General features: G+C 43.7%; 1 protein-coding gene across 1 annotated transcript in view; it reads right to left on the bottom strand.

The window, feature by feature from the left end:
- CACNA2D3 (calcium voltage-gated channel auxiliary subunit alpha2delta 3) overlaps nt 1–20,771 on the bottom strand; it is a 961,034-nt gene that overhangs the window by 508,382 nt on the left and 431,881 nt on the right. Inside the window, 3 exon segments of the mRNA XM_058443425.1 lie at nt 9,349–9,499; nt 9,593–9,653; nt 19,277–19,408. Of these exon segments, the coding sequence (XP_058299408.1) occupies nt 9,349–9,499; nt 9,593–9,653; nt 19,277–19,408 (344 nt within the window).

Below are 20,771 nucleotides of genomic sequence, written 5' to 3' on the forward strand. Positions count from 1 at the left end.
GCAAAGCCCAAGGAAGATAGAGCAGGAAGATGGAGCCAGCGTGGGCCCCTGAAGATAATGTTGAGCTACTGTGCAAAAGCTGCAGCCACCCTCCTCCAGGCTTCTTACATGACATTATCAGATGCCTGTATGCTGAACCAACCTTTCCTCACCTGTTCTGCAAACTAGAGCCCAAAACTTTCCTAACTGAGGTTCCCACCGTGGTTTTACTTCCTCTCATTCTTCCATTTTCCAGGTAAATTGAATCACTTCATTGACATTCTACCTAATACACACTCTCAAAATTGATTCCTGGGGTTGTACAGTTTGAGCTGGTAGCCAGGTCACTTGGGTCCAAGTCCTGCCTCTACCGTGTACTCACTGTGTGGCCTTGGGGAAGTTGCTAAGCCTCTCTGATCCCAGAATCTTATGCATAAGAAGTTACTAATTCACCTTCAGTGTCCCTCTGGGGGCCCCTGCAAAAATTGAGTGAGGCAACAGACCTGAAACTGCCTTGCTAATATAAAAGTCTATACTTGTGGGGGCTCCAGAGGGGATTTAAAAGTCAAGAAGACGAAGGAGTTCTTGCCCTCATCAGGGAGGTACATGTGCAGTAATCAAAACCATGCTTGCCATCACTGTGTGTGCTATGGCCTCAGTGGAGGAATCCGCTCTTCAGAATCCCAGCCAGCTTGTTAGTGGCATCATCCAAGCTTGCAGTTGACTAATTTCCCTTGACTGCATCAGGATAAAGCTATGCTGAGCAATCTGGTCTGTATCACCAGAGGGAGCTGGGCTCAGCCATGTATGTAAGGGAACTGTGCACACCAGGCGGCTGTACTAAGGCCTGCTAGCTGTGCACGCTCCTCTCACTACCCAACAGCTCCTCCCGAGGGGGCCTCCAAGGATGCCCTGTGCACGGAACTGCTTCCAGACTCCTCGCAGCCCTTTATTTGGAAATCTTTCAGCTTCTGCATTTTTGTGTATGTTCTCTAGATTTCTATTTTGTGAAACGATGATGTAGAAGAGCCATATATATTTACAACTCAAGATTTGGTCACCTCTTGCCCTAAAACACAACAGCCTTATAAATGGCTCTCCTTGGCCAGGCGTGGTGGCTCACGCTTGTAATCCCAGCACTTTGGGAGGCCGAGGCGGGCAGATCACGAGGTCAGGAGATCGAGACCACAGTGAAACCCCATCTCTACTAAAAATACAAAAAATTAGCCGGGCGTGGTGGCGGGTGCCTGTATTCCCAGCTACTTGGAGAGGCTGAGGCAGGAGAATGGCGTGAACCTGGGAGGTGGAGCTTGCAGTGAGCCGAGATCGCGTCACTGCACTCCAGCCTGGGCGACAGAGCAAGACTCCGTCTCAAAAAAAGAATAAAAATAAAAAAATAAATGGCTCTCCTTGATCCCTAATGAAATAATCTGATATCAACAGTCTAAGGAAGAAAAGGATACAACACACATCATCACCAGCTAGATGCAATTTCCTTCTAAAATTTGCTTTTACTCCCCTGCACTACCAGGATTGAACCCTAAAGACGTACTTAAACTTTCCCCTTCCTGCCCAAGTGGTTAGTCCTTCTTGCAAATTTCTGGGAAATGGGAAGAGTCTCTTAGGGAGAGAGGAGTGGGCCTAGGGTGCCCTGGAAATGGGTCCAGTCCAGCCCACCAACTACACGGTAAGGAAATGGACAAACAGCTTTCACCCTTTAAAGAACTTAGAAGCTGCCACATAGCATACGGGGACTCGAATGCTGTTGGCTTTCTTCTCCCTGCTTCCTTCCTGGTTGGCTTTCCTTTTCTGATTCTCACAAGGGTAGAACAGTAGAGCTAAAGCAACTGAGGCAGGCAGGCCTGGGTTCAAATCCTGACTCTGCCACACACTAGCTGGGTGACCTTGGCCTCAGCTTTTGTGTTGGGGAAACAGGTATTCTAACTGCACCTCTTTTGTGAGCTCACTGTGAGGATGAAATAACAGTCAACATAGATCCTGGCACGTAAGAATGAGAAAGGCATCTAGGTGCACAGGCACAAATGCACAAAAAAGAAAGAAAATATATATGTGAGTGTGATGTGTGCTACCTAGAGGGAAAGGCCAACAGATGACACCCTGCACCCAGAGCTGGAACTTGATATGAAGGAAGAGAGTGATGTCAGTGACGGCAAAGTGACCCACTCTTTGGAACAGGGGCATGTGTTCTTGGCCTTCTCTGGAGATCATGGATCTGCATTTGTTGGGGATAAGATGCCATGTCATCAGGCACATGTCACTGTCTACATACCCAAGACAAGCCCATGATGTCTGGCCACACACTGTCCCACTCTAAGCCACCTCTGAATCCTCCTAGGGACCGGGGTCTTTGGCAGACAGGGAGCCAAGATGGTGCAGCCAGCTTACTGGGAAATTCCCATGTAGGAAGGCATCTGCCACAGAACTCTTCACTTCTTTATTTGCTCCCTGAATATTACCCTAAGCACCTACTGTGTGCTGGGGACATAAAACACTGGCTAAGTTTGCTCATGACCATCATTGTAGAGTGACAATGAACCGTTTTTTCTTATTTTTCTTAGTAAAAGAGTATGTTTACTCTTGCTCCATCTGAACATAAGGTCTTTTTTCCTCTTGTTTGTTTTTGTTTGTTTGTTTTTGAAATGTGGGTCTCACTCAGATATCACCCAGGCTGGAGTGCAGTGGTGTGATCACAGCTCACTGCAGCCTCCACCTCCCAGGGTCAAGCAGTCCTTCTGACTCAGCTTCCCAAATAGCTCGGACCACAGGCACATGCCACCACATCCAACTAATTTTTTTATTATTATTTGTAGCAACAAGCTCTCCCTATGTTGCCTGGGTTGGTCTCGAACTCCTGGGCTCGAGCAATCCTCCTGCCTCGTCCCTCTGTCTCCATTCAACCAACCTCCAAACTCCGCTCTGAAGGCAAGGGACCCATCATCATATGCCTTTTCTTTCCTTTTGCCCAATGTCTGTGAACATTCCCTACATCTCCGCTTTTACAGACACAGCAAAGTGATCAATGAGAATCTTAATGATGATCTAAAATAGGAAAGGCAACTTCGATTAAATGAAGGGCCAGAACGTTTTGGAGAAGGATCTAAAAGCGATGCAAATGGGCTAGACCCTCCTACCAAGGTTCACAGGAGCTTCTGCATTAGTGTAGAATCCCAGCATATACTGGCTCAGGTGAATCACAGTCCAAAAGCCAGACAGCCAAAGACAACTGACTTTGGGCTCTGGATAATAGTGAGGAATCCACCTAATGTCAGAAGCCGAACTTGACAGATGAAAGCAATTCCGCTTTCAGGCCTAACAGAAGGTTATCAGTCGCCTAGAGAAGAGGATGAGGAAAGACCTCTCTAAGCAGGGACCGGCTTTAGGGCACATCTCAACACCCTGCCCTGAAGCTGAGACTCATTTTTGTGGGTCTCCATTGCCTCCATGGGTTGTCCCAATTCCTGCACCTGGCTGACCAGACTGGTTCGATCTGGCTTGTCTCTCTCCATCCAGTCTCATTCATTTCACCATCACTCACGGGATCCACTCGCCTCCACATTCACCCACCCCCCTATGTGATCCAGACACACCAAGAGCTCCTTCTTCGGGGCTGGGGTCGGGGAATCTTACACCTGCAAATGGCACTTTCTTCCTCAGTTGTTGACTCCTTCCTCCTTTTCTCCCTGCCTTGTCTCATCACGTTTGCCTATGCCTGGCTAGCCTACTTATCTTCAAGTGTCCACTTGGTCATTACTTCTTCTGTAAGCCGCCACAGAGCCCCAGGTGATACATGCCCCAGCTCTAGACACCCAGCCCCACAACTACTCCCTCTCCAAGACTGCAGTGGCCACACTGTGCTGTGAGACCTGCTTCCTGGTAGCCCCCATACAAGGCTCACACACAGAAAACCTAAGTCTCTGAGAGCAGACAGCTTGTCTTAAGTTAGCCCCAATGCTTAATGCAGAGCACTCAGTACTATTTGTTGAATGAATCAATAGAACAAAGAAACAAAAGGGCAAAATTGCAGAGAAGATCACTGATGGAAAGGACTAGGAACAAAGCCAGAAACAAAATTGGCACAGAAACAAAAAATGAGAATCTCTACCCCTTTCAAAATACAGGTAAATAAACAAAAAGTAAAGGAAGTAAGTGGCCATGTTTTAAAGAATCCAAAGTTCTGCAAAAAAAAAAAACATAGAATTAAATACTGCCATGCTCATGTAATACAAGAAACTGATACAGAATTGCTGGGACTCCATTAAATATTTTTGCAGTTTTACTGGTGCACTTTTGATTAAATAACCTTTGAATGAAAACGTGTAGGGATTATGTAATAAAGCAGATGAACGCACATTATTTTGACCAACGCAAGCCATCCCAGGGATCTTTTGCATTACAAAAGCATCTTATGTAATTTGAAACACAACTGGACACAATTAGTAGTACAGAACAAATGAGCACTGAAAGAAAATACTATCCTCATACTTTTAATACGGAATCGATTACTTTAAAAAGCAAATCCACAGCGGCAAAGCATTGGAGAAACCGTTCTAAAGAAAATCTGCAAATTAAAACCAGGGCATCAGAAAGTTCTTGCTTGAACTAACAAATGATGCTCTTCTTAATTCAAGTCTGCACAAATATGGGCTGCAGGAGGCATTTAAATTGATTTAACAATATTGGCCCAGTTAATACTGTGTTCATTTAATGCATGGCTTAAGCTTCTGTAAAGTCATTTTTCAAATTTCAACATCGGACAGAATTAGCACCCTCATTTTTATGATAATATTGTTAATTTAATGCATGGCTTGAAGTTAGACTTCAAAGTGAATCAGAAAAATATGCCTTTTCTCTTGTCAGAGACATCTCTCTTCACGCACCAGTGGTTTGACCTTAAAATTTTAACTTCAACTGCACAAAATTGCTCTCATATTTCAACTATTCGTTCATAATTCAATCAGTTTGTCCATTTTAGATAGATCTTGCAATACCTTACCCATGAAAGCTAAAACAATTTTTAACATTATCTTTTTATGTTTATACTCTGGACAGATCAAGATCAGAAACTTTTCAGTATAATATTAAACATGCAGTTCACAATGAACTTAATAAAACCTGCAAAACCGAAAGACGAACTTAAGTGGCCAAGGGAAGTCTTTCCCACTATTTAAATCTCTTTCCTCCGACCTCCATTATGGCACTGAAAATCAAGAGGCAATGATGAGTTAGATTTGCACAAACAAAAACCTACAGTACACGAGGGCTTCCGGCACTGAAAATATTGTATTCTATACTTTTCCTCTAAAACAGTGAGCTATCTCCACAATCATCTACCTGGCAAGCAAAGGAAGGCTGACAGTGTAATGGAGGATGAAATGATAATGTCTTCTTTCGTAAATGGAATCCAGCCGACGATAACAATGCACTCACACAGATTTGCAGGGCATTCTGGATGGTGTTTCAAATATTCCATCCCCCTGTACTTTAAGAACCTGCAGTTGGGTCACCCTCTACACAGGAGACAAGTGACCATTTTAAACAGACTGAGGGAAAACCTACACCATATTACTAGAGCAATTATGTCAGGGCAGAAACAGAAGGAGGTGATGGAGGGAAAAAAATAAGAATTCAACAAGGCAAAATTCGCAGAACACACTTAGGATTGGGAGAGACAATTCGAGGGAATGCAAATGAAAATCTGCCAGCTAGGAATCTCCTATTATTTAGAAGCCTCAAACTGTTGGTAAATGTGTAAACATTATGCCCTGCTCCGTAGACATTCTGGTAGGTGCCTGTGTGCACACCCTTCGGTGCAGCAATTTCACTTCTAGATTTTATTCAATAGAAGCACATCCAACCTTGCAAAAAATATATGCATTCCATTCAGTGCACTGCACGCACTGCACTCACTGTAGCACTTCTGAGTAACAAATGTGACGGAATGCTCTGTTATTCAAATACATTTGACTGAAATAAGAGTTGCTGAATATTCTGTAAAATATGAATCTATTTTTGTGAACAGACTGTGTGCTCATATACACAGAAACATTTACAATATGTGCCAAATGAAAGAGAAATGAGAACATTGATGAATTGTTTAAAATTATTACACATGTTGCCTACATTAAAAAGCAATGAATCTATCAACATTACTGTTAATTAATGGTTCTTTTATGACCTTGGCCTTCTAATATAAATTCACCAACATATCTGATCCATTCTCTTATCCATTAGAGGAACAAAGTTCCTGATTTTACTATAAAGGCTTCAAATAAAGAAGTTCAGAGTGTCTTGCTAGTTGTTGAAATAATTATGTAAATAGTGTTGAAGCTGATTATTTATGTTGAAAATTAACAAACAGATGTACAGTGAGGGTTAATGGGATCTTTAATGGGTTTTATATAAAGAGACAATTTGGGGTAAAAAAAATTTTTTTTCTTAACTGTTCTATAATAACTGGCATGTCTACTTTTAATTATCTTAATCACCTTCTCTTCTTTATTGAGTTGACACTGTTTGTATATCTCAATGAACTTACATAGATTATTTCAATCGATTGGTTTTGTTAACAGAACAATAAATCCTGACTGATAAAGAACACAGGATGTAATTAGTTAGCTCTTCTTATTATGTGAATTTCTGATACTTCTGTAATGAGTAGTTAAAGATTAATAAGAAAGATAGTCTCAAATTAGCTGCTTCTTATCTGTAAATGCTTCAGGATGTGTGGGGATCAAGCCACATTTTGCATTCCCACCACTAGGCTGGCAACTAGAGTAACTTGGCAGCAAACCCAAAGTTCTAACCATCTGAAAGTCTTCTTCCAAAGAACTATGCCTCAAGGCCATATAATTTCATGATAAGATGGCTGAGTGGATCAACTACATCCTCTTCACTTCTGCTCAGGAAAGGGTGCAAGGTGAAGCCGGGCAATGTCTGAGCCTTCACCGTGCCACCTTTTCTGGCTGTGTAACTCGAAAAGGTCACTTCTGCGGCCTCATGCCTCTGTCTCCATGCCACATGGCACAGAGCTGGGGTGAGGATTCAGTGAGATAATCCACACAGGACACTTAGCAACTGATTTGCACACAGTGAATGGAAGGCAGCTGTGGTTATTATTCATTCAACAAATATTTAAACTCCTGCTATTTGCCAAGCACTGCCTAGGTGCTGGGGATACATCCATGAATGAAGAAGACTAACCCCTGCTCCCAAGGAATTCAGTATTCTCTTTCTTTTCCCTTTCGTCTTTAGGATTTCTTAAAATCAGAACCTTTTGTTCTGAGAGTCTGATCAGAAGAGACCTGTATAGGCAGGATACTAATTCAGGCAATCCCCTCGGCCATCTTCATGTCACTTAGAGGCCCAGGCCCTCTGCCTGGAGAACACAAGTGGGTGTCATGCCTATGCAGAAGGCAGCCCAGTCATAAGGCCCCATGACAACATACTCTCCTTGTGGGTTTAGGGGAGCCATGCAGACCACAGCAACAGCATTCTTGGAGCACTCTCTTCTTTTGTATCCCACCACTGGCTAAGGAGCCCTGTGCACCAGCTTGACTCTGGTGCATCAACTCAGATGATCCCAACAGCAACCCTGTGGGCAAGGTGAGCACACCTACTTCACAGCTGAGGTAGCTGATGCCCAGACTAAAGTAATTAGCCCAAGACACACAGCATATGTGGTGAATGGGATTCAAAACAGCCCAACTCCAAAACCCAGGCTCTGCCCGCATCACCATGCTGCCTCCATTGCCCATAGCAACTACTCCACCTCCCAAATAGATGTGATGTGTGTTATTTTCATGCAAAAGAATACGTGTCCACCACACACACACACACACACACACACACTTGGTTAAGTGCTCAAGTACTCAAAGAAATCAGGCTCACTCGGACGAGCCTTTGGAAAGAGAGTGGGAGGAACATAAGGGGCATGGTGAAAATCATACCAAATAATCAGTGGGAAGAAGAAAAAGAACTGGAGATTGTAAACCAAACATAAAATTCTAAGACCCCCCCCAACCATCTGAATGGACTTCCTCCTCTACACAGGAGACCAGGGCTCTTTTAAAATTTAATCTGAGAGACTGTTTCAGGCCATGATGGGAAATGGGGGTCAAACATGCCTCTTTACACCTCTCTGGCATGAACATCAACACAGACTTTAAGTCTGATAAGAAATATTTTACAACCTATTCTCTCTGAAGCCTAGGATGTGAAGGCTTCCTCTGCAAAAAAGAACTTGGGCCTCCACCATCCTTTATCTTAACCCGGACATTCCTTTCTATTTACCCCCAGCTCTTTAGAGAAATTTAACCAATTGTCAACTAGAAAATTTTAAAATCTACCTATAAGCTGGAAGCCCCTGCTTCAAGTTGTCCTGCCTTTCCGGACCAAACCAATGTATTTCTTAAATGTATTTGACTGAAGTCTCATGTCTCCCTAAAATGTAGAAAACCAAGCTGCACCGGTGAACCAAGCTGAACAGGTACCCAACCACCTTGGGTGCATGTTCTTAGGACCTCCTGAGGGCTGTGTCACAGGCCATGGTCACTCATATTTGGCTCAGAATAAATCTCTTCAAATATTTTGCAGAGTTTGACTCTTTTCATTGACAAGATACAGACCTGAATAAGTGGTCATTTCCAGGCTACACGACTGCCCGGTCTCAGGCTTGGTTCCCTGATCTCCCATTTGCCAGCCTTGTGACCTGGACAAGTTACTGACACTCTTCCAATCTCAGCACCTTCATTTGAGAATATGCCCAAACCACCCCCTACCTCCTAGACTTGCTGTGAAAAACCAAGATAATAAAAATATGAAGAGTAAGGCATTTATTAAAAGCAGGCATTTAATAAATGCCGCTTTTCTTCCAGAAGCTGAAATAAAGTGTTCTGTGAGCCATAAACTGCTCTCCATGTTTTAGTTGCTTCATTGCCATTATTATTATTATTATTAATTATTATCATCATCAATATCATCAGGCTAACCTAGCTGGAAGTTAATTTCCATGCGAGAAACTCTAGTGGTTTGGTGAAAATCTTGCTAAGTCTGTTTTCCAAGAATCTGAAAATGTCAGCTCCCCAGGAATACCACATCTGGTGTGTCATTCTCTCAGATGGTGTGGCTGTGTGGTGGGTTAAGACAGGCAACGTGTGTTCAACTGCATTTCCAAAAGCCCTTCCACTGCCTTCCACTGTCCATGACTCTGTCAACTTTCATGAGACTAACCAGGCCTCATGTCCTGGCAGGTAGATGCTCTAGATCTAACAGTGAGAGCAATGTTAACCAGTTGCTACCAAAAGATCAAATGAACCCAAGTGCAAAGAAGGCACAAAACGGTGCACTCACAGCAATTATGTTGAAGAAGTCATCATCCCCAAGTGTATCCAAAATGGATGAGACTGTTTGCTTCGCGATAGTCAGACGGAGTCCTTTCATGCTGCCACTGACGTCAACTAAAATGACCACGTCTTTCGGAGAAGTTGCTGCCTGGATGTACCTAAGTCAAGGGAAAAATTAAGTAAAAATTAATCCTGACTTCTCTTCAAGGTATCTCTTTGAGAAATAACGAACAGGTCTGACCACTGCCTACCATTTTCGGTTCCTGCAGTCGAAGGCAATGACTCCATTCTCATCTGGTTCCCATTTAATCCCTAGAAGAAAAATAGGGTTATGAGAAACCCAGAAACTTCAAATATTTATTCATAGCATTTCAAGGCTGCTCTACTTTGCTGATTGAATGGACAGGGTGAAAAATCACATGCAAAGACCAACCCCGGAGCTCATCACATGCTCCATCGCCAAATCCAGGCAGGAGCTTTTGGGCCATAACCCTATAGCAAACACAGCACTAGCTCAGCTGCTCCAAAGGCCTACAGAGAGTGGAGATGTTTTTAGGACTGTGCTGTCCGTCGAGAGAGTATGTGACTCCAGCTCCTTCACTTGGCTAAGGATAAAGGTAGCCAAAGTCATTTCTTACTGTCCAGCAAGTTGCTGCACCTGGGGGTATCATCCATAGATCTCTGGGAAGGGTCTGGCTCTGTCCCTGGACCAGGTGATGTAATGTCTGTAGCAGGGGGGTTGAAAGCATAGATACAATGTTTCCATCTAAAGATACACACAGGTCTGTTCCCTCCTCACTCCTGTTTTTAAAATCAGAAATTTTGGCCTGGATTTCCACACTGAAATGAAATAAAATGGCTCTCATTATGCTGCATAATAAAGTTTGAATTTCAGCTCCTGAAGCCTGGGGAGTTTTCCCCATGTGTAAAATCAGATCCAACATCCTTAGTCTTGTGGTTTGCAGCCTAGTCAGGATATATCCAACTTAGTTTTTAAGAATAAAATATCATTTAAAAAGAAAGGCATTGGCTGCTTAAAAACAAGATAGAAAATCACTGTTTTCAACCATCAGTTCTGCTCAGGGATGGAGGATTTGCAACAGAGACCTTGGAGACAGGAAAATAAAAACAGAAATATCATTTTCACAGGAGAGAATCCTGACTCAGCTGGTGGCATTGAGATTCTTTTTTCCAATTAACAATGGCCAGCTTTCTAAAGGACCACACTGGGCTAATAATAGGCATCTGCTAAAGATAACATCCCCAAATTATCACACAGATAACCTTGAGACAGTAGGCTGTAATCCAAAGAGATATTGGGTTTTGTCCTTCTTGTACCTACATTTCCCACTGCACATGTGTCTCATTTAAAAACACTCCCCATAAGAAATCAGAAAATGGAAGTATAAGAAGCTACTGCCAAATTGGAGGTCATTAGGTAATAAAGATAAAATACAACTAATATGATGTTGTACACTAAGGGACAAGAATGCAATTAATTTAAAAAATATCTGACACATTGCTTTGCATAAAGCCAGGTACCATTAGGATGGCACAGTCTTGAGAAACAGTGAAGTTATATCTCTGGTGAGGCCAGGCAATGCTCCAGTTTATAATTCTACAAATAACTGGTTTGAGTGTGATATAAAGAGAATTTTTTATTTTTTGTTTTTTAAATGTGTTGACCCATGGGAGGTGTTCAGTGGATGTTTCTTGAATTGAACTGTAGTGAGTGATCTTAGACCACAGCCACCCCTGCCTATACTGGTGGTCGTCCACCAACATTTTCTGGCTCTGGCATCCTTCCCCGGATTACAGCCCTATCACTGTGTGCTCCATGGGAGCAGAAAATATTTTATTATCTTCTACTGCCCCAACATTCAGGTCAGGGCCTGGGTGGGAGCCAATTAATTACACTCAATGATTTCCTTTTAGGCTGAAACCATTTCCTTGCATATGGGCTTGTTTCTCATTCCAGGCACTCTGAAGCTTGGTGCTTTTTTTTTTTTTCCAAAGATGGAGTCTCACTCTGTCAGCTGGAGTGCGGTGGTGCGATCTCAGCTCACTGCACCCTCAGCCTCACTGGTTCAAGTGACTCTCCTGCCTCAGCCTCCGGAGTAACTGGGATTATAGGCACCCACCACCACAGCTGGCTTTTTTTTTTTTTTTTTTTTGTATTTTTAGTAGAGATGGGGTTTCACCATGTTGCCCAGGCTGATCTCGAACTTTTGGGCTCACCTCGGCCTCTCAAAGTGCTAAAATTACAGGCGCGAGCCACCACGCTAAGCCACTTGGTGCTTTTTGGAAAGTTGACATGAAATTAGTCTGCTGGGAAAACCAACAAAGGATACAATTCCAGTATGAAAGTGGATCAGATGGGACAGCCTCAAAGCATCTTGTCTACTAATCACAATTTTCATCCAACTGGCAAGCCCTGTGCCAGTCAGTGGACATACAGCAGTGATGGAGAAAGAGGGACTTGGCTCCTGCCTGCCCTCAGGAAGCCTCACAGCTAGTAGGGAAGCAGACACTGGATAAGAAATCATAGGTACCAGAGATGCCATAGAGGAGAAATACCTGATGCGTGTCAGTAGATAAAGGCGACCCTAATCCCTAATGTCAGAAAGACATCTTTGAGCTGAGAGTGGGAATGATGATGCATTGCTGTGCTAGGGCTGCTGTAACAAGTTACCTTTGTCCCTTGGTGGCCATGGGGGATTTGTTCCAGAATCCCCACCCTCAGTCTGTGGATGCTCATGTCCCTGATATAAAGTGGTATAATAATTGCATATAACCTATGTGCATCTTCCCATATACTTTAAATCATCTCTAGGTTTCTTACAACACCTAACACACATCAACAGTTGTTATACTGTATTGCTTTTATTTGTATTATTTTTTATTGTTGTAATTTTTTTCTTGAATATTTTCCATTCATGGTTGATTGAATCCACAGATGCAGAATCCATGGGTATGGAGGAACGAATGAACTACAAAGTAGGTGGCAGAACAGAAATGTATTGTCTCATAGTTTTGGAGGCTAGAAGTTCAAACTCAAGGTGTGAGCAGAGCCAAGCTCCATCTAAAGGTTCTAAGGGAGACTCTTTGCTAGCCTCTTCCTAGCTTCTGGTAGCTCCCGGTAATGCCTGGTGTTTGTCGATTTAGAGCTGTGTCACTCCAATCTCTGCCTCCATCTTCCCATGGCTGCCTTCCCTCTGTGTCTACGTATCCTCTCTTCCTCATATAAGGGCATCCATCATATTAGATTTAGGGCCACCCTAAACCAGTATAATAACCTCATCTCAACTTACCTACTTACATCTGCAAAGGCCCTATAGCCAAGTAAGGTCACATTCTCAGGCTCCTGGTGGACATGAATTTTGGGAGGACACTATTGAACCCACTATATATGGGTAGGATTTGTTAAACAAAAGCAGGGGGTGGTGACAGGGTAGAGAAGAACATCCCAGGCAGAGAGAACAATGTGTTCAAAGGCCCTGAGGCTGAGAAGACATGTCCAGTTCAAGGAACTGAAGGAATGTTGGTTGGCTGTATGTAGGGGACGTCCCTGCCAGAGGAGAGGAGCCTGGGTGGCAGCACGAACTGTGAGGTCTGGGCCCTTTGTGCTCAGGGCATGAGGTATGCAATGGGCAGGGATGAAGACAGTACCTCAAGGCAGTTCCAGGCATAGCCGCCCTGCAGGTACGATAAACATCATACTTTGACTCTGAGTTAGGGCTGAATGAGTCTGTGGCAGGGGAGGGGGGTGTCATTTTGCCCAAACCTGACTTTTGGGCGAAAATCTTCTGATTTTCCTGAGATGTCCAGTTAGGGCTAAGACGGGCTCTCCCAATTCTCAAGCCATCGCTCTCTTCCCTGCAAAGGCACTTCCATGGTGTGTTTTGTGAGGAGTTCTACAGGATGCTAACATGCATTAAGTGAATCAAAGCAAAACTGGTTTCTACATGACGGGAGGAACAGCTAAGGGCCTTTAACCTGCTTAAGTGCATCTTGAATGTCTATGACAGGGACCCTAGTGGTAGCATTTACCAAGATGATTTGAACATGGAGTCCTTCCTCCTCCAAAAATCTCACAGGAAAGTGTTTTAAAAAACAAACTTCAGAAAACCCTGCCCCAGGTGCCACTGTCTCCCCTAGGATACATCACCTTTTTAGTATACAATTGTTGGACCACACAGATATTTTGAAAATATTCAGGTAACTTCAAATCTCAGAGGAGTAACAGTTGGCTCATCTTAAATCTTTGAGATCCAAGGAACTATCACTCAAGCAAGAAGCACCCCCATGAGCCACATCATTTCTCGAAGTGCCAATATGCCTTTTGGAATCCCACTCGGGTAGGATGGGGTGGGAAACCCGAGACAAGAGGAATGCTACAGTTCAGAGGCAGAGGAAATTGCCACCCCGACTGCTCCAGAGGGGCTTTCTGAGCTTCACTGTCAGCATCAGTGATTGCCAGCCAGCCTTCCTCAGCTTTCAGAGGACAAGGTCCCCAGAATGTACCCAAATCCCTATGTGAAACTGAAAATAATGTCAAAATCTCTGCTGCAGATTCAAACGCTCAAATTTGAGTGAATTTGAATCATTGTGCAACACTGCTATATCCCACGGTTTCTCTCCCACAGGCATTACAAAATAACATTGGAGGAAAATTAATTTCATTTAAGACAACCTATGACTTCCTGTTCTCTTTTAGCTTGTGAAAATAAACAGTAGGGCCAAAAGAACAGAGACTAATACAAGACTGAAGGTCAAGCCACATGTTCCCAACATAATTCCGTGTGGCAATGAGGTTTGAGACTGTGTAATGGAACTATGAAGGACTACAACAAATAGCACAATAAAAATCTGAATATCTTTTTGTCCTGTGGTTTTATTTCTGCTCCATGTTGTCCTTTTCTCTCCACTTCAGTAAAGGGCATCTTCGTCCATTCCTTCTCTTGTCTTTAAAGCACAGTGTTTTCCATACAACTTCACTGGCACTGCCAATGACATTCAAACCATCTCCAGCCAGGCGCAGTGGCTCACGCCTGTAATCCCAACACTTTGGGAGGCCGAGGTGGATCACGAGGTGAAGAGTTCAAGACCAGCCTGGCCAAAATGGTGAAGCCCCATCTCTACTAAAACTGCAACAATTAGCCAGGTGTGGTGGCAGGCACCTGTAATCCCAGCTACTCGGCAGACTGAGGCAGGAGAATTGCTTGAACTTGAGCAGCAGAGGTTGCAGTGAGCCAAGATTGCACCACTGCACTCCAGCCTGGGAGACAGAGTAAGACTCCTTCACAAAAAACAAACAGAGAACAACAACAACAACAAACAAAAAACCACCTCCACCTGAACAGATACTGCCTATTCTACTGAAACATGGCATTTGTCTTCCCTATTTGAAAGCAAAAAGTCCAGAAAGATGTGGAAAGAAGGAAAATCAAGAGGTGGCAGATCTTGGTTTATCCCTAAGTTCTACCCAATTCCTTCCTCAAAAATATTTAGTACTTGGCCCATAATTTAAAGTTTAAACACATACCTTCCAGTATAACTTTAGATCTAAAATATCTGGTCAAAAATACATGCTGGCTTCTAATGTGAGTCAAGCTACAGTCAAATTTGGCTTTAAAATGTCTTCTGAGAAGCTGCCTATGCACTTCTCTAAAAAGAGCTCCTTTATTCAACTAGATGTCATCTCTCTTGCCAATCTCTTGAGAGATTACACACCATGAAAATGAGGATGTAGCAAGACAGTTGCTATGAAAATTATAAATTATGGTGTTCCACGATCATCTTTATTGGGGCAGTCCTGTTGAGCCAGCCAAGGAAGAAAACCCTAATATCAAATCACACTCTCCCCATTGCTAAACCTGAACCTGGTGAGGAAGGCATGGACGGGAAGAAATAAAAAGTAATGCTGTGCATAGAACCTAAACTTGATACTAGCAAACAGCATGTACGAGTCCAAACTTACAGAGAGCTCTTTACCTAGCTGTCCAGCTCCCTCATCGTGGCTGTGGCTATGAACCAGCTTTCACCTTCCTATGGCAGCCAAATCACGGTGCGAGGATAAGACAATCATTGCCCTTTGTAATCACCAAGCCTTCTACACAAACTCCCCTGCGTACGGCTATAGAAAGGTGACCATCTGATGTTGGGGAAGGGACCGGGGCTTCTTATAATCATGCATGAACCTAACTGATGTCCTGTGTTTGATTAGACAGTGACCTGCCTGTGATGTACAGACACAGTTTTCCTTATGTAGGTAAGAGTACATGGGTAGGTACTGTCAGCCAGCCATATCATTTTAAATAAAGCTAAGAATTGGCCAGAACAGGAAGAATAGATCAGTCACTGGTGGCCTCAGCCAATAACCAGGTAGAAAATGGGTCCCACAGAGGGCTGTAAAAAGATGAACTGGTCAAGGCTCACAGGAAAAGGGATGACTGTGCAGCCCTTTGATCCTCTGCCTCCTGGGAGATGGGGAGCCTGGGGAACACTACTCATTAGACGAGATGGTCATAAAGCATCAGGCGGAAATAGCCAACAGATGGGCGTGTCCAGGACATGGTCGGCAGTGGGGTGGAAAGGGCAGGTACTAGGAAGACTTGGAGGACAGGGATCAATGAGAACATAAAGGGACTATGGCTCTGTACTGCGTTTATGCCAGCTCCTTGCTGAGTCATCAAGTCTCTACCAGACTGCAGCTGGGGACCAGCTCCCCAAAGAGGCAATAGCTCTATTCTGTCTGAAGAGAGAGGGCAGCTGCCACTGGTGTGATGGGAGACAATAGATCTGGTGGAATTTGATCTAATGGGTGATTCATTCATTCAACAAACACATATTGAGCACCCACTTTGTGTTATTCTTGCAGCTAGTGACAGAGTAATGGAAAAAACACATGACTCTGTCCTCCCAGGGGCAAATATTCTAGTAGAGGAGACAGGGATTGAAAGCCTGATGGTTCAGAATTTCAGGATAGAGTTCCCGTTTTATAAAGTAAGAACTATAGAGCCTAATGAAGTCATCTGTTCAGTAAGACCTTTTTGCAATGCAAGCCCTGAAAGATAAGGCTGGTCCCTTGGAAACTGGGTATCAGACTACAAAAGTCTCTTCCTACAGCATTATGTTATTCAACATGGTGACTACTAACCACGTGTGGCCATTTAATTTTAATTTTAAATAAAGTTAAATAACACTTAAATTTCAGTTCCTCAGCCTCACTAGGCACACTTCAAGCGCTCACTACCCCTGTGTGGCCAGTGACATTAGTGATATTAGATAGGATACAGAATATTTCCACCATCTCATTAAGCCCTTTTGAGAGACACAAGAGCGTTACCACATGCCCTTAGGACATAAATTGAACTGGTGAAGGCCTATGTGTGAAGCCATGCAGAAATGGACATCATCATCACTCCAAGGCTTTCAGGCTAATGCTTACCAAAATTCTCCTTCCCAGGACTCTTTCCTCTCACCCCAGAAGTTGGAGTTGGTGATCCTTCTTAGTGATCACCCAGCCCCTTCTATTTCCCTCAGCTTAGCATGAAACATACTGTACCATGATGATGTTTGCCTGTCTATCTCCCCACGGTGGTCACTGATGCCCCCTCCTTTGGGGATCCAGTGTAGGCAAAGCCACAATAATCCTGACTAGTCCCCAGGGTTTCGGATGGCTGACCTTACCCACTAGTTCTTCAGGCATCAGTGGCGGGCATGCGACTCAGACCAGGCTAATTCTTGGACTTTCATCCAAGCTACTGGGACAGATGCTCTCTCCTCCCCTGGAACCCCCACTGAGAAATCCTGCCAGGCCTGTTCCCCATTATGAGGAGATCACTTGCCAGTGAGACAAGGTTGGAATGGAAGAAGGCAGAAATGAGAGCTGAAAGGAAGGATTCAAATTCCAAATGACTCTGTTCCAGTCTCTCATTGCTGAGTACAGAAATCCAGCTGTCACCCAAATGGCACATTCCCTGGATTTCAAATTACATGAGCCAGTAAGTGTGCTTCTTGCTGGAGCTAGCTGGAATTGTGTTTCTGTCACTTGCAACAAAAATCCACGACAAATGCATGTCCCCACAAGAGGGAGCTGGATGAGGGCAGAGACCTCTTTTGTCTAGTTCATGATTTTATCCTCAGGGCCTCATACAGTGGTACAAAGCCAGAACTCAGTAAGACTGAAGAAAGACTCCTTCTGCTTAAGAACACGCACACTTACCACTGATTCACACCACTCTAACAATGGCAAGAAGCATCCTGAAAAGAAAAACATCCTTGCAAAATGCTCATGATCACTCTTTCAGTCATATGTCCAGGAGGCAAGAGGCATGCTCTGTGTTCAGAACCAAGCACAGAGTTGAGTGGCCACGTGACATTTATCGCGGCATTGAAACACCTTGGTGGACTGCGGCCCACGTCTTTTCTAACACAGAAATTATGCAGGCATTTTACAGAGCCACATCCTGCCCAAAAGTCCTAAAAGAACAGTAAGCACGGCTGAAGCAATTGTTCTGACCGATAAAAACCTTGTATATAAATTAACCTCCCCTATTACACAAACCTTTTATGAGGATTCCCTTTATTTTCAAATGTCCTCGTGACCATAGTTTAAGGACTCCCTGCTGGAGGAGACAACAGGTGATTTGTGGTTTCTACTTATCTGTCTTGCCCTCTTCACAGTGCCGCATAGTGAGAGAGTTGGATACCCAGGGGCTTCCCAAGCAGAGCAACGTCTCCCCTAGGCTCTGATTTCAGCAATATCTGCACCAGATTTGCTCTCTGTTGAGTGTATCAAGGCAGACTGCAATGTGGTGACACTGGAGCTTTAATCGTCCACTGTTTATTATGGTGTTATCTTTAATAGGATGCTTATTGTTTACATTTCTGTGAGCTCCGGGAGGAAGCAAGTGTGCCATGCTGAACATGACTCTTGGGAAATGTTCTGTAATCTGGCGAAGCAGAGACCCGGCAGGCAATTCTTGAGGGACAGATGCTGTGCACGGGGCAAACAATTCCGCAAGGCGGAGGCCGGCAGTCTCTGTGCCTCAAAGTGGGAAGATATCAGGTGCCTAGTCTTACTTAACGAAAACATAAAAGACTTCACTTAATTGCTCCAAGATTATGCAGGGTGGGTTTTTTTTTCCCCCTTCTTTTAGGTTGAGCTTGTTAATTTCTACAGCTATGATGTTGGCACAGTTGCAGCCCCGAGTCCTGTTTTCACAACTTGTAAGCAAAATTAAAACTTCCCTTTTTAATTAAAATTCAAACCAAGCCAGAATTAAAATCCTACCACAAAGCAGAGGCCTGGGAAGGCTCCAGAAGGAACACCTGTTCCAAAGGCATGAAGGACAGCCTCTGAGATCCACACCGCTGTGGGTACTGGGGGTGCTGGGGCTGTTGGGAGCACCCTCGGTGGAGGGGTTGTTGCCGTCAGCGATGCTTGGGCCATTTCAACATCTTCCTGAAAGGGGAGTCAGCTCTGGGGTGGACAAATCCAGTTCAAATTCTCTATTTCTTATAACTGTTAGTGAGAATTTAATTGCCCAAGTATACTCTTTTCCCCAATAATAATAATTATAGCAATAATAGCAGTAGTATTAGTAACAAGGCCAAACTCTTGTTCAGAAGTATTAAATAAGGTACAGTTCACACTACAGTTCTTCACATTTGGTGACAGCTCTGTGAATTATTCTACTGAGAACGGGGCAGGTCCAGAGAGTTCCTGTGATCATGTCCTGTGTGTGTGCATGCCCATGTGGATGCCACCTTGCCATTCCTGTCCTGCACCTTGACAATAGGTTTGGACTTTATCTTTCATTTTCTTCTAAGAGAAGGCAGAAAAGTTTTAACCTTGAACCCTAAAGAAAAATATCACATTATCAGTTATCATTAATCTGAGTCACAATTGTCAATGCAGGGATACTCACCTGGATACTGCCTAAAAAAGCCCTTTGCACTTCCGAAGTACTGCCATATGAGAGATGGGTCACGGTCAAAGTTATCTACAAAAACTTTGTTTAGGGATTCAGACCAATAAACCCCATTGACAATTGCAGGGTCTATAAAAAAGAAAGAGAGAGAGAGGGGTGTATTAGAAACCAAAGTGAAATAAAATTCCTGGCATCCCACACTGCTTGGCAGATACTGGCACAAGGTACTCCATCTTGCAGGAGGCTATGAAGAAAGTTATAGCCACAAAAACGTTTAGCTCCTGCGGAGTCCAGATGCTGGGGATTCCCCCCTGCCTGAGCCCTCCTAGTCTCCCAGGAGCCTCTATTGATGGTTCCTTACTTGAAAGACACTTCCTTTTATTTGTACCTTTCAATATCATATATCCCATAGAGAAAATCACATAATCCTCTTTAAGAAAGCAGAGAGAGACCTTATTAGCATTATTTTCCTGCTTTTCCCCCTACGAAGCCAGAACTCGGCATTAAAAATAGGAAAACTATATTTTCTCTCACTGTAATCACCTCAGCCACCAACACAGCCCTATTCCATTTCTCTTTGCCCCCGATTTAGAAGTTTGCTTTTTAAAAAAATAAATAAATAAATTGAAATTACATAACTAAATCTCTCTACTTCTTCTGTTCAGCACAATGTGATCTCTGTGAAAGCACAGACTACCTCTTGGTCTTCTGCTGTACCCTTTGACCAGCACATGGCAGAAGCTCCAAAACTCTTGTAGAGGAACAGAGGGAAGGACAGATGGATGGTGATATGATTTGGCTATGACCCCACCCAAATCTCATCTTGAATTGTAGCTCCCATAATTCCCATGTGTTGTGGGAGGGACCTGGTGGGAGATAATTGAATCATGGGGGTGGGGCAGGTCTTTCCTTTGCTGTTCTTATGATAGCGAATAAGTCTCATGAGATCTGAGACTTTTTATAAAGGGTCACTCCCTTACATATGCTCTCTTGCATGTTGCCATGTAAGATGTGCCTTCGCTCCTCCTTTGCCTTCTGCCATGACTGTGAGGCCTCCCCAGCCATGTGGAACTGTGAGTCAGTTAAACCCCTTTCCTTTATAAATTATCCAATCTCAGGTATGTCTTTATTACCAGCATGGGAACAGGCTAATACAGATGGATAACACAAAGGTTGTTCTCCAGATACCAGGCAATCATTTGCTCTTCTGCCATGGAATCCCATGAGCAAATCTCTTTTCCTCACCTATGGTAGCCCAAAGACAACTCTTTGCCTTCAGTTCAGTGATTTAAAAAAATAAGGGTGAATTCCTATTCAACACAATATTGGAATTCCTGGCCAGGGCAATCAGGCAAGAGAAAGAAATAAAGGGCATTAACATAGGAAGAAAGGAAGTCAAACTATCCCTGTTTACAGATGACATGATCTTATACCTAGAAAACCCCACAGTCCCAGCCCCAAAGCTTCTTAAGCTCACAAACAATTTCAGCAA

The sequence above is a fragment of the Hylobates moloch genome, unplaced genomic scaffold (assembly GCF_009828535.3).
Source record: "Hylobates moloch isolate HMO894 unplaced genomic scaffold, HMol_V3 SCAFFOLD_8, whole genome shotgun sequence".
Lineage (NCBI taxonomy): Eukaryota > Metazoa > Chordata > Mammalia > Primates > Hylobatidae > Hylobates > Hylobates moloch.